Source organism: Babylonia areolata, chromosome 2, assembly GCF_041734735.1.
Source record: "Babylonia areolata isolate BAREFJ2019XMU chromosome 2, ASM4173473v1, whole genome shotgun sequence".
Classification (NCBI taxonomy): Eukaryota; Metazoa; Mollusca; class Gastropoda; order Neogastropoda; family Buccinidae; genus Babylonia; species Babylonia areolata.
In genome coordinates, this window is record NC_134877.1 from 55,319,217 (window position 1) to 55,332,814 (window position 13,598).

The 13,598-nt window shown below is 41.3% G+C and overlaps 1 protein-coding gene across 1 annotated transcript in view; it reads left to right on the forward strand.

Annotated features, from left to right (window-relative positions):
• The window catches only part of LOC143275304 (uncharacterized), a 641,085-nt gene extending 628,143 nt beyond the window's left edge, over positions 1–12,942 (forward strand). Inside the window, exons 19-21 of the mRNA XM_076579305.1 lie at positions 5,387–5,440; positions 7,820–7,958; positions 9,573–12,942. Coding sequence (XP_076435420.1) covers positions 5,387–5,440; positions 7,820–7,958; positions 9,573–9,644 — 265 coding nt within the window. The 3' untranslated portion in view covers positions 9,645–12,942. The remainder of the gene's footprint in view (positions 1–5,386; positions 5,441–7,819; positions 7,959–9,572) is intronic.
• The last annotated feature ends 656 nt before the right edge of the window (positions 12,943–13,598 follow it).

Here is a 13,598-nt window from a genome sequence, read left to right on the forward strand (position 1 = left end):
ATGCCAAAAGTATATAGATCGGAACATTATAATAGCTAACAAGTTGTTGTTGGTTTTTTTTCTTCTTTTTCTTACTTATCGTTTTAAAAATTCTGAACCCATACACGTTCTTTAAGACGCTTTTGCCTCACCACAAGTATAATCTTTGGTGATGAGCCACATTTAATTACAATTTTTTCAATATTATCGAACTGCCACGTGTTAATCCTTTGGTGATGGGCCAGATTTAACTTGAGAACTGTGATTGCAACATCATTGAACTTCCGAAAGGTTTTGACAAAACTATCTGCTTCTTTATACATAAAAAAACCCAGCGTTTAAATGAAAAGTCGTGACCTCCCCCATGCGCACTGAGTCTGAAGAGTAAAAGCACCATTTTTCGTTTTGCGGGCCAACCAACCCCTCCCCCACCCCCACCTCCCAAATTGAAGGTTTTTTGGTGGGTTTTTTTTGTTGTTGTTGTTGTTGTTTGTTTTTTTGTTGTTTTTTTGTAAACTGTCCCGAGTAAGCTGTTCGGTATTACATGGCCAGAACAGGGTTCTGCTTATAAGCTTGCTGGGCACGGCAGAGCGGCTCTTTTGATAAGGCGTGGCGGGGTGTGATGACTACCAATGAGATGCAAATGACAGGGAACGGCTGTTGACCGGGCTGGGAGGAGGTAGCGGAGTGGGCAAGTGTGGTGTCGGAGGAGGAGGAGGAGGCTGATGGGCCAGAGGGGGAGGGGGGATGATGGAAGAGTCATAAGGATGGATGGGGAGGGGGGAAGGGGGATGGGGAGCGAGAGGAGGGAGCTGCAGCATCGATCAGCGAGGGAAAAAGGGCAGACAACTCCTTCACTGCCCCGGGGACACCACGAGCAGGCGGACAGCTTCCGATGGGAGTGGCAGGGCCCTTGGGGGGTGGGGGTGGGGGCGTTGGGGGGGGGGGGAAGGAAAACACGGGGAGGGCAGCTGAAACTGTTGTCGTCCTACCCAGTCCCTTTCCTTAGCCTGGCAGCCAGTAATTTATTTATTTCTGTTCAGTTTTTAAAAGTTTTCAGAGCCCCCCGCCCCCCTTCCCCCTCCTCTCCCCAACCCCTCCCCCCAACTCCCACCCCCACCCCTTTTTTTGTGAATAATCTCCAATTTGGAAACTCCAATTATTTTTTTTTGGATGACGTCGAAAGGAAATTTAGCCCCCTCCCCCCTTCTCTCTCTCTCTCTCTCTCTCTCTTGACATAAACATGTATGTTAGCACGAATTTCTCAGTTTTAAGAAAATGAATGCAGATTATTGGGTGAATTTTAGAACAACTTTCTGTCTTTTTTTTTTTTTTTTTTTTTTTTAATTTCAGCGTTATTTTTCGAGAAATATGCTGAAAGTATTGATTTGTGTGCCGTAGTTTTAAAGTGGTGACATGAGAGCCAATTAGCATGGCATTTTTTTTTAATCACTCGTATTAAATTATTGCGACACATGTCACATAAAAACAACAGCCCTGTGAATGTGACAACTCAGGGTGACCTTACAGCGGTGTGTGTGGGTTTTTTTGTTGTTTTTTCGTTTTTTTGTCTCTTTTTTTTTACGTCTTTTAAAAGTAGTGCGAACATGGCGGTCGTTTGTGTAGAGAGTGATGTATTTGGATATTTTCTTCTTTTTTTTAAGAGCAGTTGCCATTTTGATAGAGTTAGCACTCCGGTCAGATGCTTGACCACATTTAAAACAAAACTTCAAGAGATTGAACACTGATGTTGCCCTTGCAGATTTTTTGACTTGAAAAAAAAAAATCCTTAACGCGTGCAACATTGTTGCATTAATAGATAGCATTTCAGTATTTATAAGTCTTCTTTCTTCTTCTTCTTCTTCTTCCTCCTCTTCTTCTTCTTCTTCTTCTTCTTCTTCTTCTTCTTCTTCTTCTTCTTCTTCTTCCTCCTCTTCTTCTTCTTCTTCTTCCTCCTCTTCTTCTTCTTCTCAGTGTCCCGTGGTCTCTTGACCTCAGGGGCACCACTGATGAATTGACAACCAGTTCTCTCCATTTATTTTTTTTATTCATTTTTTTTTTTTTAAATTTTTTCATTCATTCAGTTGTTTTTTCTCTAAATCAGTGCATTCTAAAAATATAAAAAAATCAACAAGAAAAATCGGTGTTGTTCTAGTGTACTAATTCGATATGTGACCTATTTTAATTGTTCTCTCTTAACTATGTTTCAAATTATATGCATATGTTTGTGTGGGGATGTTAGAGTGAATGTTTTTAGTGCTATTGTAAAGCGCATAGAGCTTCAAGAATATGCGCTATAGCAAGATGTCTTAATAAGTAAATAAATGAATATGTTTGGCTGACACTGAATTACATTTTGTGACTAATCTGCCTGTCAGTCAAGAGTCCTATTGAATGAGCACTGGGTGCTGTGGCAGAGTAAGCTGTGGATTTTCCACTGTCAGTTTCTGTTTCCTTGACCGCTGTGCATTCAGTTGGGTTGTTATTGTTGAAGTACGGTTGTCGTATTTTTCAGTCACATTTCAGGGCATGGCAGGAGGGATGGGGTTCTGAATTCCTCGTCGCCCCCCCCCCCCTCTCGCCCCTCTCCTCCCGCCGACCCCTTACAAAAAAGCGTCGTTCCAGTGTTATAATGAACGCGGTATAGTTCACCTCCTGCTGGAAAACGGGGGCAGTGTTAGATGGTTAAATTTGTGAAATTCGGTTGCTTTGGGGTGTTCGTTTCGAATGGCGTGCGATTGTGGTATCCGGCTTTGGCGAACTGTCGATGTCATCTTCAGCTTTAAGTTGTGGAGTTCTCGCCCTATTTGTTATCATATTCCCACAGCATAAGAGGTGGTTGTTTTGATTGAAGGTTAGTAGAGGTCGAATTTTGTTTGTCTTGTTTCATTGGAACTAACTGATTATGGCTAGTCTTCGGGTTAGTCGAAGGCTGTTGGATGTGTGAGTGGTTTCCAAAAGTCGTTTTCCTTCCAGCTGTTCAGATGACTTCAATCATGAATTTCGGTCAGTTTTGCTTCTTTTTTTTCCTTCTTTTTTTTTATAGCTGTTGTTTTTATTTACTTCGTGCATTCCTGTTGGTGTGAAGTAAAATTTCCATCTCCTCATGTCATTCCATCTCGAATATTTCGGGTGCTTCATGCGGATTCCAGGGCTGGGTTTTTATAAGTGATCTTAGCAGCACTAATTGAGTTTTCTACGTTTTCTTAGCGTTCAGAGTGTGTGTGTGTGTGTGTTTGTGTGTGTGTGTTACAAATGCAGACATATCTAATTTATTCAGTTTGTTTTGCCAGACGATCAGTTCCATCAGTGGTTTTGCGAAACGCTGTAGAAGGATAATTTTTGACTCACTTGTGTAAACAAAGTGAGTCTATGTTTTAACTCGGTGTTCGGTTGTCTGTGTGTGTGTGTATGTGTGTGTGTGTGTGTGTGTGTTAAGCTTTAACATTGCCATTTTCTCTGTGAACACTTTGTCAGTTGACACCAAATTTGGCATAAAAATAGGAAAAATTCAGTTCTTTCCAGTCATCCTGTTTAAAACAATATTGCACCTCTGGGATGGGCACAAAAAATTTTTAAAAATGAAGCCAAATTATATGCAAACTGAATTTACTGTTATATTTATATATTTTTTTATTCTCTAAACTTGGCACTTTGATCTGATATTCTGACACAACAACAAGAGCAGTCATTTTTATCATTTTTTGTTCAAACAGGAACTTCTTTTGCTAAGCATGGAAGTTATATTTATTTTGCATGTCTTTGGTGCAGATACTAAAAAAAAAGGAAATTAATCTGTAATTAATGCTAGTGGGTTTAATTTGCTTTAAAGTGATCTTTCTCATCTTAAACATTACATTTTGAAATTATACTCAATACATAAAAAGCTTGTGTGTTTACTGTCAGTGTACAGGGCTTTCACTAGTTCATTCGCCCATGTGGTCTTTTTCGGAAAATACTAAAATCAATACGACGAGTGGACATTATAGATCTATTGGCTGAGCCCTGAAGGTCATGGGCAAAAATCAGTTGCGTACACATATTTATACATATTCAAAGCGCGTGCTCATATTCTTCGCGAACGCGAACGGCGCCATTTTGTTTCAAGTTGTTGACAATACACGATAACATGTGATGGAAAGTTGGAGAAGGAGACCGTTAAATATTTATTCAGGGAAAGATTTGTGAACGCCTCATCACTTACTGGATTATGCCCCAAACTGCCATAAAAATATCCACAGAATCAGTCGGAATTCACAGTTAAAAATAATAAACCATGAGAGTTAATACCCTTGAATTGATGAAACGTAAAAATTTCCAGTCTTGACTTTTCTCTTAACGAAGTCCTTTTCACTTCATACGACGTTTAGAAGCACTTGTACTTGGCTCTACATGTTACTTGTTTAACAGAATACTCAATTTTATTATCAACTTTAAAACTATAAAACTAGAATGAACATAAAAGAGAAATTGAATCGACCGTGTCAACCGGGTGTAACTAAACTTGTACAACCTATCTAGATCCAGAGAAAACGGCTAAATGTGCAGTGTGATTGCGGCGATAGCCACATCTCATTTACCGCGGACTTAAAAAGAATTTTTAATTGCCCTTAAAGATTTTTTGAATGCCCAAGATACACCAGAATAATATGATTTAAACAGCGTTCTCACTGCGAATACCGCAATCGATTTATCGCCCTTAAAAAAAAAAGCATGTTTAAATGTTATATTTTTGAACGTCAGCTAAGGAACCACGATGGGTAAGACAGTTTCTTCTCACCCGAACACGCGGGGTTCGAATCTGCGATTAGGACTTTTTTTCTTTTTCTTTTAACCCGAAGCTTTATAATAACAAATACAGAACGCATTTTAACGATTATATAATTTTTTTAAGTGTATCACAAGTGAGTCTTGAAGGCCTTGCCTCTCTTGTTAATCGTTTATTACAGATTTTTGAGAATTTTGGGAAAAGGAAAAACCTTGATACATTAACTTCTGACGTGCATGTTTGAAAAAGGTAAAAGGTTTTTGGTGGGGTTTTTTGGTTGTTTTTGTTGTTGTTTGTTTGTTGGGGGTTTTTTTGTTTGTTTGTTTGTTTTTGGTGGATCTTTTTTGTTTGTTTGTTTGTTTTGTTTTTGTTTTTTAAGGTTTGTGGCATGTAATGATTAGATGAAAGAGGTGAACATGTGAAAGCATGTTAAAGTTCTGTTGATTGGTACGTTTGTTGAATACGTGTCTGAAGGTGGTTGCAGCTGAGTGCATATATTACTTTTGCATGCACTCTGTATGCAAATAGAGATCAAACGTTTGAAAAATAGCCAGCCATTGGTTTGTTGCGAGGCATGTTGAGGGGAGGGTGGTGAAGGTGGTGATGTGGACGATTCACGAAGTCTGACTGTTCACACAGGAAAGTCAACAAGTCCTTCCGCGGGGGGTCCTGCCCAATTGTCCTGCACTGCAAGTAAGTGTGTTTGTGACTGTCTGCGAGACTGTCTGTGTCTGTGACTCTGTGCGCCTGTGACTACTCTGTGTGTCTGTGACTATGTTTCATTGTGCGCATGTGTGTGTACGTGCGTGCTTGCGCGCGCGCGCGTGTGTGTGTAAGAGAAGACGGTGGATGTGTTATGACCTATGTTTACAATGTACATCATTATTACTATTATTAATTAAGGTCAGCACTTTTTCATTTAATATTTTAACTGTTATTCACTTAATATTTTAACTTATTGTTTTGTGTTCAAGATAGATCAGAATGACTGATTTTGTTAGTTTAAAAGCTCAAAGTACGTTTTTAACGTCTAACGATGCCCACCTTGTAGCTGTAGTTAAAGGTTGCAGTACTTACTGATGTCCACCTTCTAGCTGTAGTGACAAAGGTTATAGTCCTTCCAACTCCCGTGTCCAAAGTTGCAGTACTTCGGGCTGCTGTGACCAAGGTTACAGTATTTCCTGATGTCCACTTTCTAGCTGTAGTGACAAAGGTTACAGTATTTCCTGATGTCCACCTTCTAGCTGTAGTGACAAAGGTTATAGTATTTCCTGATGTCCACCTTCTAGCTGTAGTGACAAAGGTTGCAGTACTTCTAACTGCAGTGAGAACGGTTGCAGTACTTATAGCTGCAGTGACAAAGGTTGCAGTACTTATAGCTGCAGTCACAAAGGTTGCAGTACTTCTAGCTGCAGTGACAAAGGTTGCAGTACTTATAGCTGCAGTGACAAAGATTGCAGTACTTATAGCTGCAGTGATAAAGGTTGCAGTACTTCTAGCTGTGACCAAGGTTGTAGTACTTGTAGCTGCAGTCGCAAAGGTTGCAGTACTTCTAGCTGCAGTCACAAAGGTTGCAGTACTACTAGCTGCAGTCACAAAGGTTGCAGTACTACTAGCTGCTGTGACCAAGGTTGCAGTACTTCTAACTGCAGTGACAAAGGTTGCAGTACTTCTGGCTGCAGTGACAAAGATTACAGTACTTCTAACTGCAGTGACCAAGATTGCAGTACTTCTAGCTGCAGTCACAAAGGTTGCAGTACTACTAGCTGCAGTGACCAAGGTTGCAGTACTTCTAGCTGCAGTGACAAAGGTTGCAGTACTTATAGCTGCAGTGACCAAGGTTGCAGTACTTCTGGCTGCAGTGACGAAGTTTAAAGTACTTCTAGCTGCAGTGACCAAGATTGCAGTACTTATAGCTGCAGTGACAAAGGTTGCAGTACTTTTAGCTGCAGTGACAAACATTGCAGTACTTGTAGCTGTGACCAAGGTTGTAGTACTTGTAGCTGCAGTCACAAAGGTTGCAGTACTTGTAGCTGCAGTCACAAAGGTTGCAGTACTTGTAGCTGTGACCAAGGTTGTAGTACTTCTAGCTGCAGTGACAAAGGTTGCAGTACTTCTAGCTGCAGTGACAAAGGTTGCAGTACTTCTAGCTGCAGTGACCAAGGTTGCAGTACTTCTAGCTGCAGTGATAAAGGTTGCAGTACTTCTAGCTGTGACCAAGGTTGTAGTACTTGTAGCTGCAGTGACAAAGGTTGTAGTACTTGTAGCTGCAGTGACAAAGGTTGCAGTACTTCTAGCTGCAGTGACAAAGGTTGCAGTACTTCTAGCTGCAGTGACAAAGGTTGCAGTACTTCTAGCTGCAGTGACAAAGGTTGCAGTACTTCTAGCTGCAGTGACAAAGGTTGCAGTACTTCTAACTGCAGTGACCAAGGTTGCAGTACTTTCTGATGTCCACTATCTAGTTGTAGTGACAAAGGTTGCAGTACCTCTGGCTGCAGTGACAAAGGTTGCAGTACCTCTGGCTGCAGTGACAAAGGTTACATTACTTCTGGCTGCAGTGACAAAGGTTACAGTACTTTCTGATGTCCACCATCTAGTTGTAGTGACAAAGGTTGCAGTACTTCTAACTGCAGTGACTAAGGTTGCAGTACTTATAGCTGCAGTGATAAAGGTTGCGGTACTTATAGCTGCAGTGATAAAGGTTGCGGTACTTATAGCTGCAGTGATCAAGGTCACAGTACTTATAGCTGCAGTGATCAAGTGATCAAGTTCACAGTAATTATAGCTGCAGTGATCAAGGTCACAGTACTTATAGCTGCAGTGACAAAGGTTGCAGTACTTCTAACTGCAGTGACAAAGGTTGCAGTACTTCTAGCTGCAGTGACAAAGGTTGCAGTACTTCTAGCTGCAGTGACAAAGGTTGCAGTACTTCTAACTGCAGTGACAAAGGTTGCAGTACTTCTAACTGCAGTGACAAAGGTTGCAGTACTTCTAGCTGCAGTGACAAAGGTTGCAGTACTTCTGGCTGCAGTGACGAAGTTTAGAGTAATGATTGTTACAACAACGTTGCAGTGACGGATGCGGGCGGAGCGGCACGTACTGCCTGATCGACATGGTCCTCAACCGCATGACCAAGGGCGCCAAGGAGATCGACATGGCCGCCACTCTGGAGCATATCCGGGACCAGCGCATGGGCATGGTGCAGACCAAGGTTGGTGCGATTTGTTTTTTTATTTCCCCTTAGGAAGCATAATGCTCTGTTTCATTGATAAGTTATAGTGTCTGTCTGAAGTCATTTTTTAATGATAGTGATGTTTTTTTTAAGCAAAAAAAAGGTACATACATACGTTATATTATAATAACTTGTAAACACACGCACGCACGCACACACACACGTATGCACACACACACATGCACATACACACACGCGCGCGCGTACGCACGCACGCAACAGGTAAATGTTGAAATAATGATAATGAAGAGAAGAAGGTGTGATTTCTTTTTTAAAGAGAAAAGAGCATTTTTATTGGAGAAAGGTATATAAAGGGCATTTTTAACACTTACGGTGAAAAGCAGAGGTATGAATCCATTACTTCTCACGTCAAATTAACTGTTTCTTGCTAGGCTTACTCTGTAAGTTGTGATATATTATGTGGGGCTTTAAACTGGTCTAGTGTGTTTATGTAAATGTGTGGTATTGTCATTTACATCAGTGCGTTTAAATACAACACAAACCTTTAAAAAGCGATGAATTTTAACTCTCGGTGTTAACATTGATGAACGGATTTGCTAGTCTTTGGGGGTTATTTTCCTCCTTTCCACCAATACCCTCATGCCAAAGTCGTTCATACACGAACTACTGCAGAAACGCCGTACGCAAGTGCTTTCTCGAATGGAAGAAATTACCTCTTACGCTTGAGGTTGGTGGGCTTTGTATTGGTGTCGAGACAGAGACTATGTGTGTGTGTATGGAAATTAGCTACAATGTTCTAGAAGGCGTGTGCATAGTGATTTAAAATGATTCAGTTTGGTTACTTCGGCAATGAAAAAACGGGGCCAACGAAAACAAGATGAAAGGTCCCATTGCCCTTTACGGCCATCGGGGCTGTGAATTCCTATTCAGTGTCTGGGGAGATGTGCACAGGAAGGCGGGGGTTCCAACCCTGTCCTTCCAGTTTTAACCATCCCCCGGGGAATCGAAGTTAGGTACCCATTCACACCTGGGTGGAGTGAGGAAAATCGGAGTGCTTTTTGCCAGAGGAAGGAACACCATGCCGAAACGAGGGCTCGAACCCCGACCACTGGGTCACCAGTCCAGCACCTGGCCGATCCTGCCACAGCGCCTCCATGGACTGTGCACAGCCTTGAACTTGTTCTGGGTCACATCTGTATGGTGAAGTTGGAAATAATCAGTTTGGTTACCATAACAACGAAACGGGGCCAATGTTGTCCTCAAAACTAAGATAAGCTCTCCAGGTCTGACCAACGTGTTGGAGTTATTATGCGCAGATCAGGCATCTGCTCTTTTTATAAGGCAGACGTGTTTTAGCGTGTTATGGATCTGTCTGCACAATTGACGCCACCTTGAACCGTATCGCATATCGGTATTTCTGTTCACTAACACTTTGTTTTGGCCCAGTGTTAACATTTTGGGTAAGAGTTGTTTGTCCCGTTTGCTCTTTTCTTTGAAGGCAGTTGTTGGGTTTGTTGGGTTTTTTTTCCTGGGGGTGGCGGGGGCGGGGCGGGTGCTTTTCGACTTCAGCAAAACTAATATGAGAAAGCCTGTATTGATTTACATTTGTTGTTTGTTTTTTTTCCCAATCAGGAGCAGTTCCAGTTCGCGTTATCTGCCGTGGCAGAGGAGGTGCACGCCATTCTGAAGGCTCTGCCCCAGTGAGGGTACAGCACCCCATCTCTCTCTCTTCTCTCACGCCCCGGTGACTGGAACTGACACGGGTGGGCGCCATTCCCCCTCCTCCTCCTCTCGGTCCTCGACCTTCGTTGACGTCTTATGGACTATGGGGTGACATCAGCAGGTGGTGTTGGTTGATGAGGTCACTGCGCCTTGTTTGGTCTGGGCACGGCTGCTGATTGCGTTTATGGACAGTGTCTTCTAGCATTCCTTCGTGGTGCGTTTGTTTGGTTGGATTGTTTTCCCCCCTAACATGGTGTTTGTTCTCCCCGCTCCCATCCCTGTTATTGACGGTGTTAATTTATCTCAGCTCATTCCTCTTCTCCTTTCACGTTTACTACACCCAAAGATTATGTAGCGGAACGATTTTTTTTTTTTTTAATAGATATACTTTATGGCATTGGGCGGGGATGGGGTGTGTGTATTGGAAATACAAAGCGGTTATGTTAGTAGCGTATTGCTGGAGAGTAGAAGTCACAAGATGGGCTTGGAGTGAAGACCCCCCCCCCCCCCCCAACCCACACAAAATGTTTTCCTATAGAAATGCAAATTGACGAATATATTAAATTTTATCTAATCCGCATACTTGTTTCTTGGAATGTGGTTTCCTTAGGGGCTGATGCCTGCATGTATTAGTAGTACACCTGGTTGATGACAAAACTGATATAGGATTACCCCTTCTGATAGTATTTTAAATCTCTATCGATATGTTTTGTGGTGTCCTGTGTCAGAAGTGACAGTGCACTGACGTTTTTCTTGCACGATTTTTGCGTCAAGAGGTGAAAAACTGGATGGAGGCTGTGATTTTGAGCGACTGGCCTTAGACTGTGTTAAAGATTAACACTAAGAATTAGTCCCGAGGTGTTTAGAGAGAGAGAGGTTTAGCAGTAGTATTTTTCTTCAATTTTCTTGTCATCGTATGTAATCTGCTAAAATACCCAAAATCGTTTCATGATGGAATTTGTTCATCATTTATAAAGACAGTGTGTGTAGATTTTCAGATAGGTTGTTCATAAGCTTCCGAATGGCAGGTGTGCATGTCTTACCGTTGCCTTTGTTGAAACGAGCTACTCAAGAGTGCTCCAACTGTAGCAGTTCCAACCTGTCAGTTCTTGTACAGAGACTGTATATACACATACACACACACACACACACACCCCAGTGCCGAGTTGGCGGGAACTAGAAGCGGGCTTATGCACTGTTAATCGAAATGGCATCGCTGTATCCATATACTGCATCTATTTCCCGTGGAAATAAGTTATTTAAAAAAAATACACATATTTGACAGTTCCATTTCTAACCTGTAGAAAGAACACGCCACACCGTAAATATGACCTTTGCATTGACATAACCATGAATGGTTTAAATTGTACAACTTGCATTGCGATTTTAAACAGCTTTTTTTTTTAACGTGAAATTTTTCTTCTTTATTTGATAATGCCAAGGGTTTGGCTTTGATTCACTGAATTGATCATTCTTTCAAATTCACATTGAACACCAGTTTTCTTGGTAAGGAATCCATACGTCTTTTCTGTGGGAAGAATGGTCGAAGAAACTGGAGTTTGTGTGCTACTTTGAATTACCCGGTAATAGTGTTGTAATGGGTTTCCCTCGGAGGTGGGATTATTTGGGGGTTTTTTGTTACCATGTTCCTCGAATCTTTTCATGTAGAAAACCATTAGAAGTATTGTATGTATTTTCTTTAGTGTAAGGTTGTTTTGTTGTTGTTTTTACTACAGAGTGGCAAAAGTGCCCTGCACCAGACAGTACTTATCCTAAAAATAACTCTTCGAGAACTGTTAAAGGTCTGAACGGCCGAACCGTTACTTCCCTTTTCAACGTGTGCCGCTTGAAAGTCACAGTTCAGTTTTATCAGTACTTTATGAAGGAAATTTTGAACAGAAACGGATAAACTGTTTATGGCCGTTTTCATTCACGAGAAGAGAAATTCACTGCTTTTAGTCATTTGGCAGTTTAACGCCTTTAACACTCCTTCCCCGTTCTTTCCTTGGGTTATTTTTGTCAGTGCAAACCAGACATTTGTTTGGAATGTCAACAATGTTGTGGACTTGTTACATTGTAAGTCACTTGTGTGTTTACCATTCCAGTTTCTAGCAAACAGTTTGCCCCCATACTTTAACTTAGCATCAGTGTTTTCATTCATGGAACAGATTAGAGTTTAACTTCTTTGATTAAGAATTTGTCCTCTTAGCCAAAAGGAATTTGATTTTGAAATACACGGAAATATTTGGCGTCGTGTCCGTTCAACTCTCCAGCCAAAGTAATTTCTGGGAGTAGGTTTAGGCCAGGTCTGAAACTTCTCCCTCTCACTACCACCGAAAAAGTTAGGTCTTTGTGTTCTTAAACATACTCAACTGTAGATTGTGCGTTCACATGTGCATACACATGAATATGCGCGCATAGTTGAAAAGATGGGGAATGCCTTGATCCGAACAGAATCCCCGAGTTAATCTGGCCTTGCAGTACTGAACTAGAAGTTACTTTGGTTGGAGAGTTATTCAGCCATTTGACCGGCAGCCAACGCGGTGTGCAATATCAAAATCTCCCGTTCTTCATCCAGCCTCCCCTTAGGCTGGCCGCCTCCTGCACCCCGAAATAAGTTCTGCACCGGTCTGACACACCACTTAGGTCTTCTGATGATTATGTTTGCTTGGCAAGCCATGTTAAACATTTCATGTATGTCCAGAATCTCCTACCCATGTGAACAAAGCAAGATACTTGTCGTTGATAGGCTGGTATTAAAATTATATAATGCTAATCTGGAACCAATAGTGTCACTTTTCATTCCGAAGTGACACGCACACAAGAACAGCGCGCAATGTATATATAAAAAGTGACCCATTTTGTGAGCTCTGTCGATTGTGCATCAGTCTCATTGTGCCTGTTTGAACTTGCTCCTTGACTTATTGTGATTTTCGGTGGTAATAGTTTGTCCACCCCGCTGTTAGTAGTGGTTGTAGCTTTTATTGTACACTGAATATCGGTCCTCTTCTCTACCTTTATCGTGGTTAAATTCATTCTCTTCTCCCCGATTTCTTTTTCCTTTGCTGAACAGTGCAATTCTACGCAAGATCACGTGGTTGTGGTAAGTGCAAGTTTTTTTTGGGGAACTGTTGAATGATCATAAATATATAAAACAAAAATGATTTATGATGTATTTGTGTAATATAATTTGGATGTTGTTGGTTGGCCCATCAAAACCTAGGTCTGTTTCTTGTTAAAATGGAATTGTGATGTCATTAAAACGCCCTTGCTGCAAGTGTTCAAAGTGTCAAGAGGCTGTAAGAGTGTGTGCATGAGAATGGTTTCCAGTAAAAAAAAAAAATATACTTGGCAAAAAAAATAGTGATAACATTCCTGTTCTTAGCGCAGAAAACTAAACCCATGATCAGATTTTATTTTCAGGTTGCTTCAATCAGCAAGTCCACCCACTGGTATGCACATTTTTAGATCATTCAAAAAGAACCATGTACTTTCTTCAACCTTTGGGAAGAAAACTACACACATCACATGCGCGAATACACATTGTGGTATCTGAAATCTGTTATCCACATTTCATAAATCCCACCAGCTGGAAGGAAAAAGGTTAAGACATGTCCCAGGTGCTCAAACATATGTTTTATTTTTGTTGTTAACTTTGTGATCAATTCCTTTCACCTGACAAAGGCCTCGTTTTATGCGTCATTTTAAATCAAGCTCTCACATTTTACACTGCGATGCAGTCATGCTGGACATTGCACGTAGCTTATGTATGATCCTGCTGACAGCACTGGACTGCCAACTGAATACACAATTTGAACCACGTTAAATACAAACTATATTGAAATAAAAACTGCAAAAAAAAAAAAATCATGCCTGACACAAACTTCTGGAAACATGACAAAAGAGATAATGTTCTGGGAAGAAACTCAAGAGTCC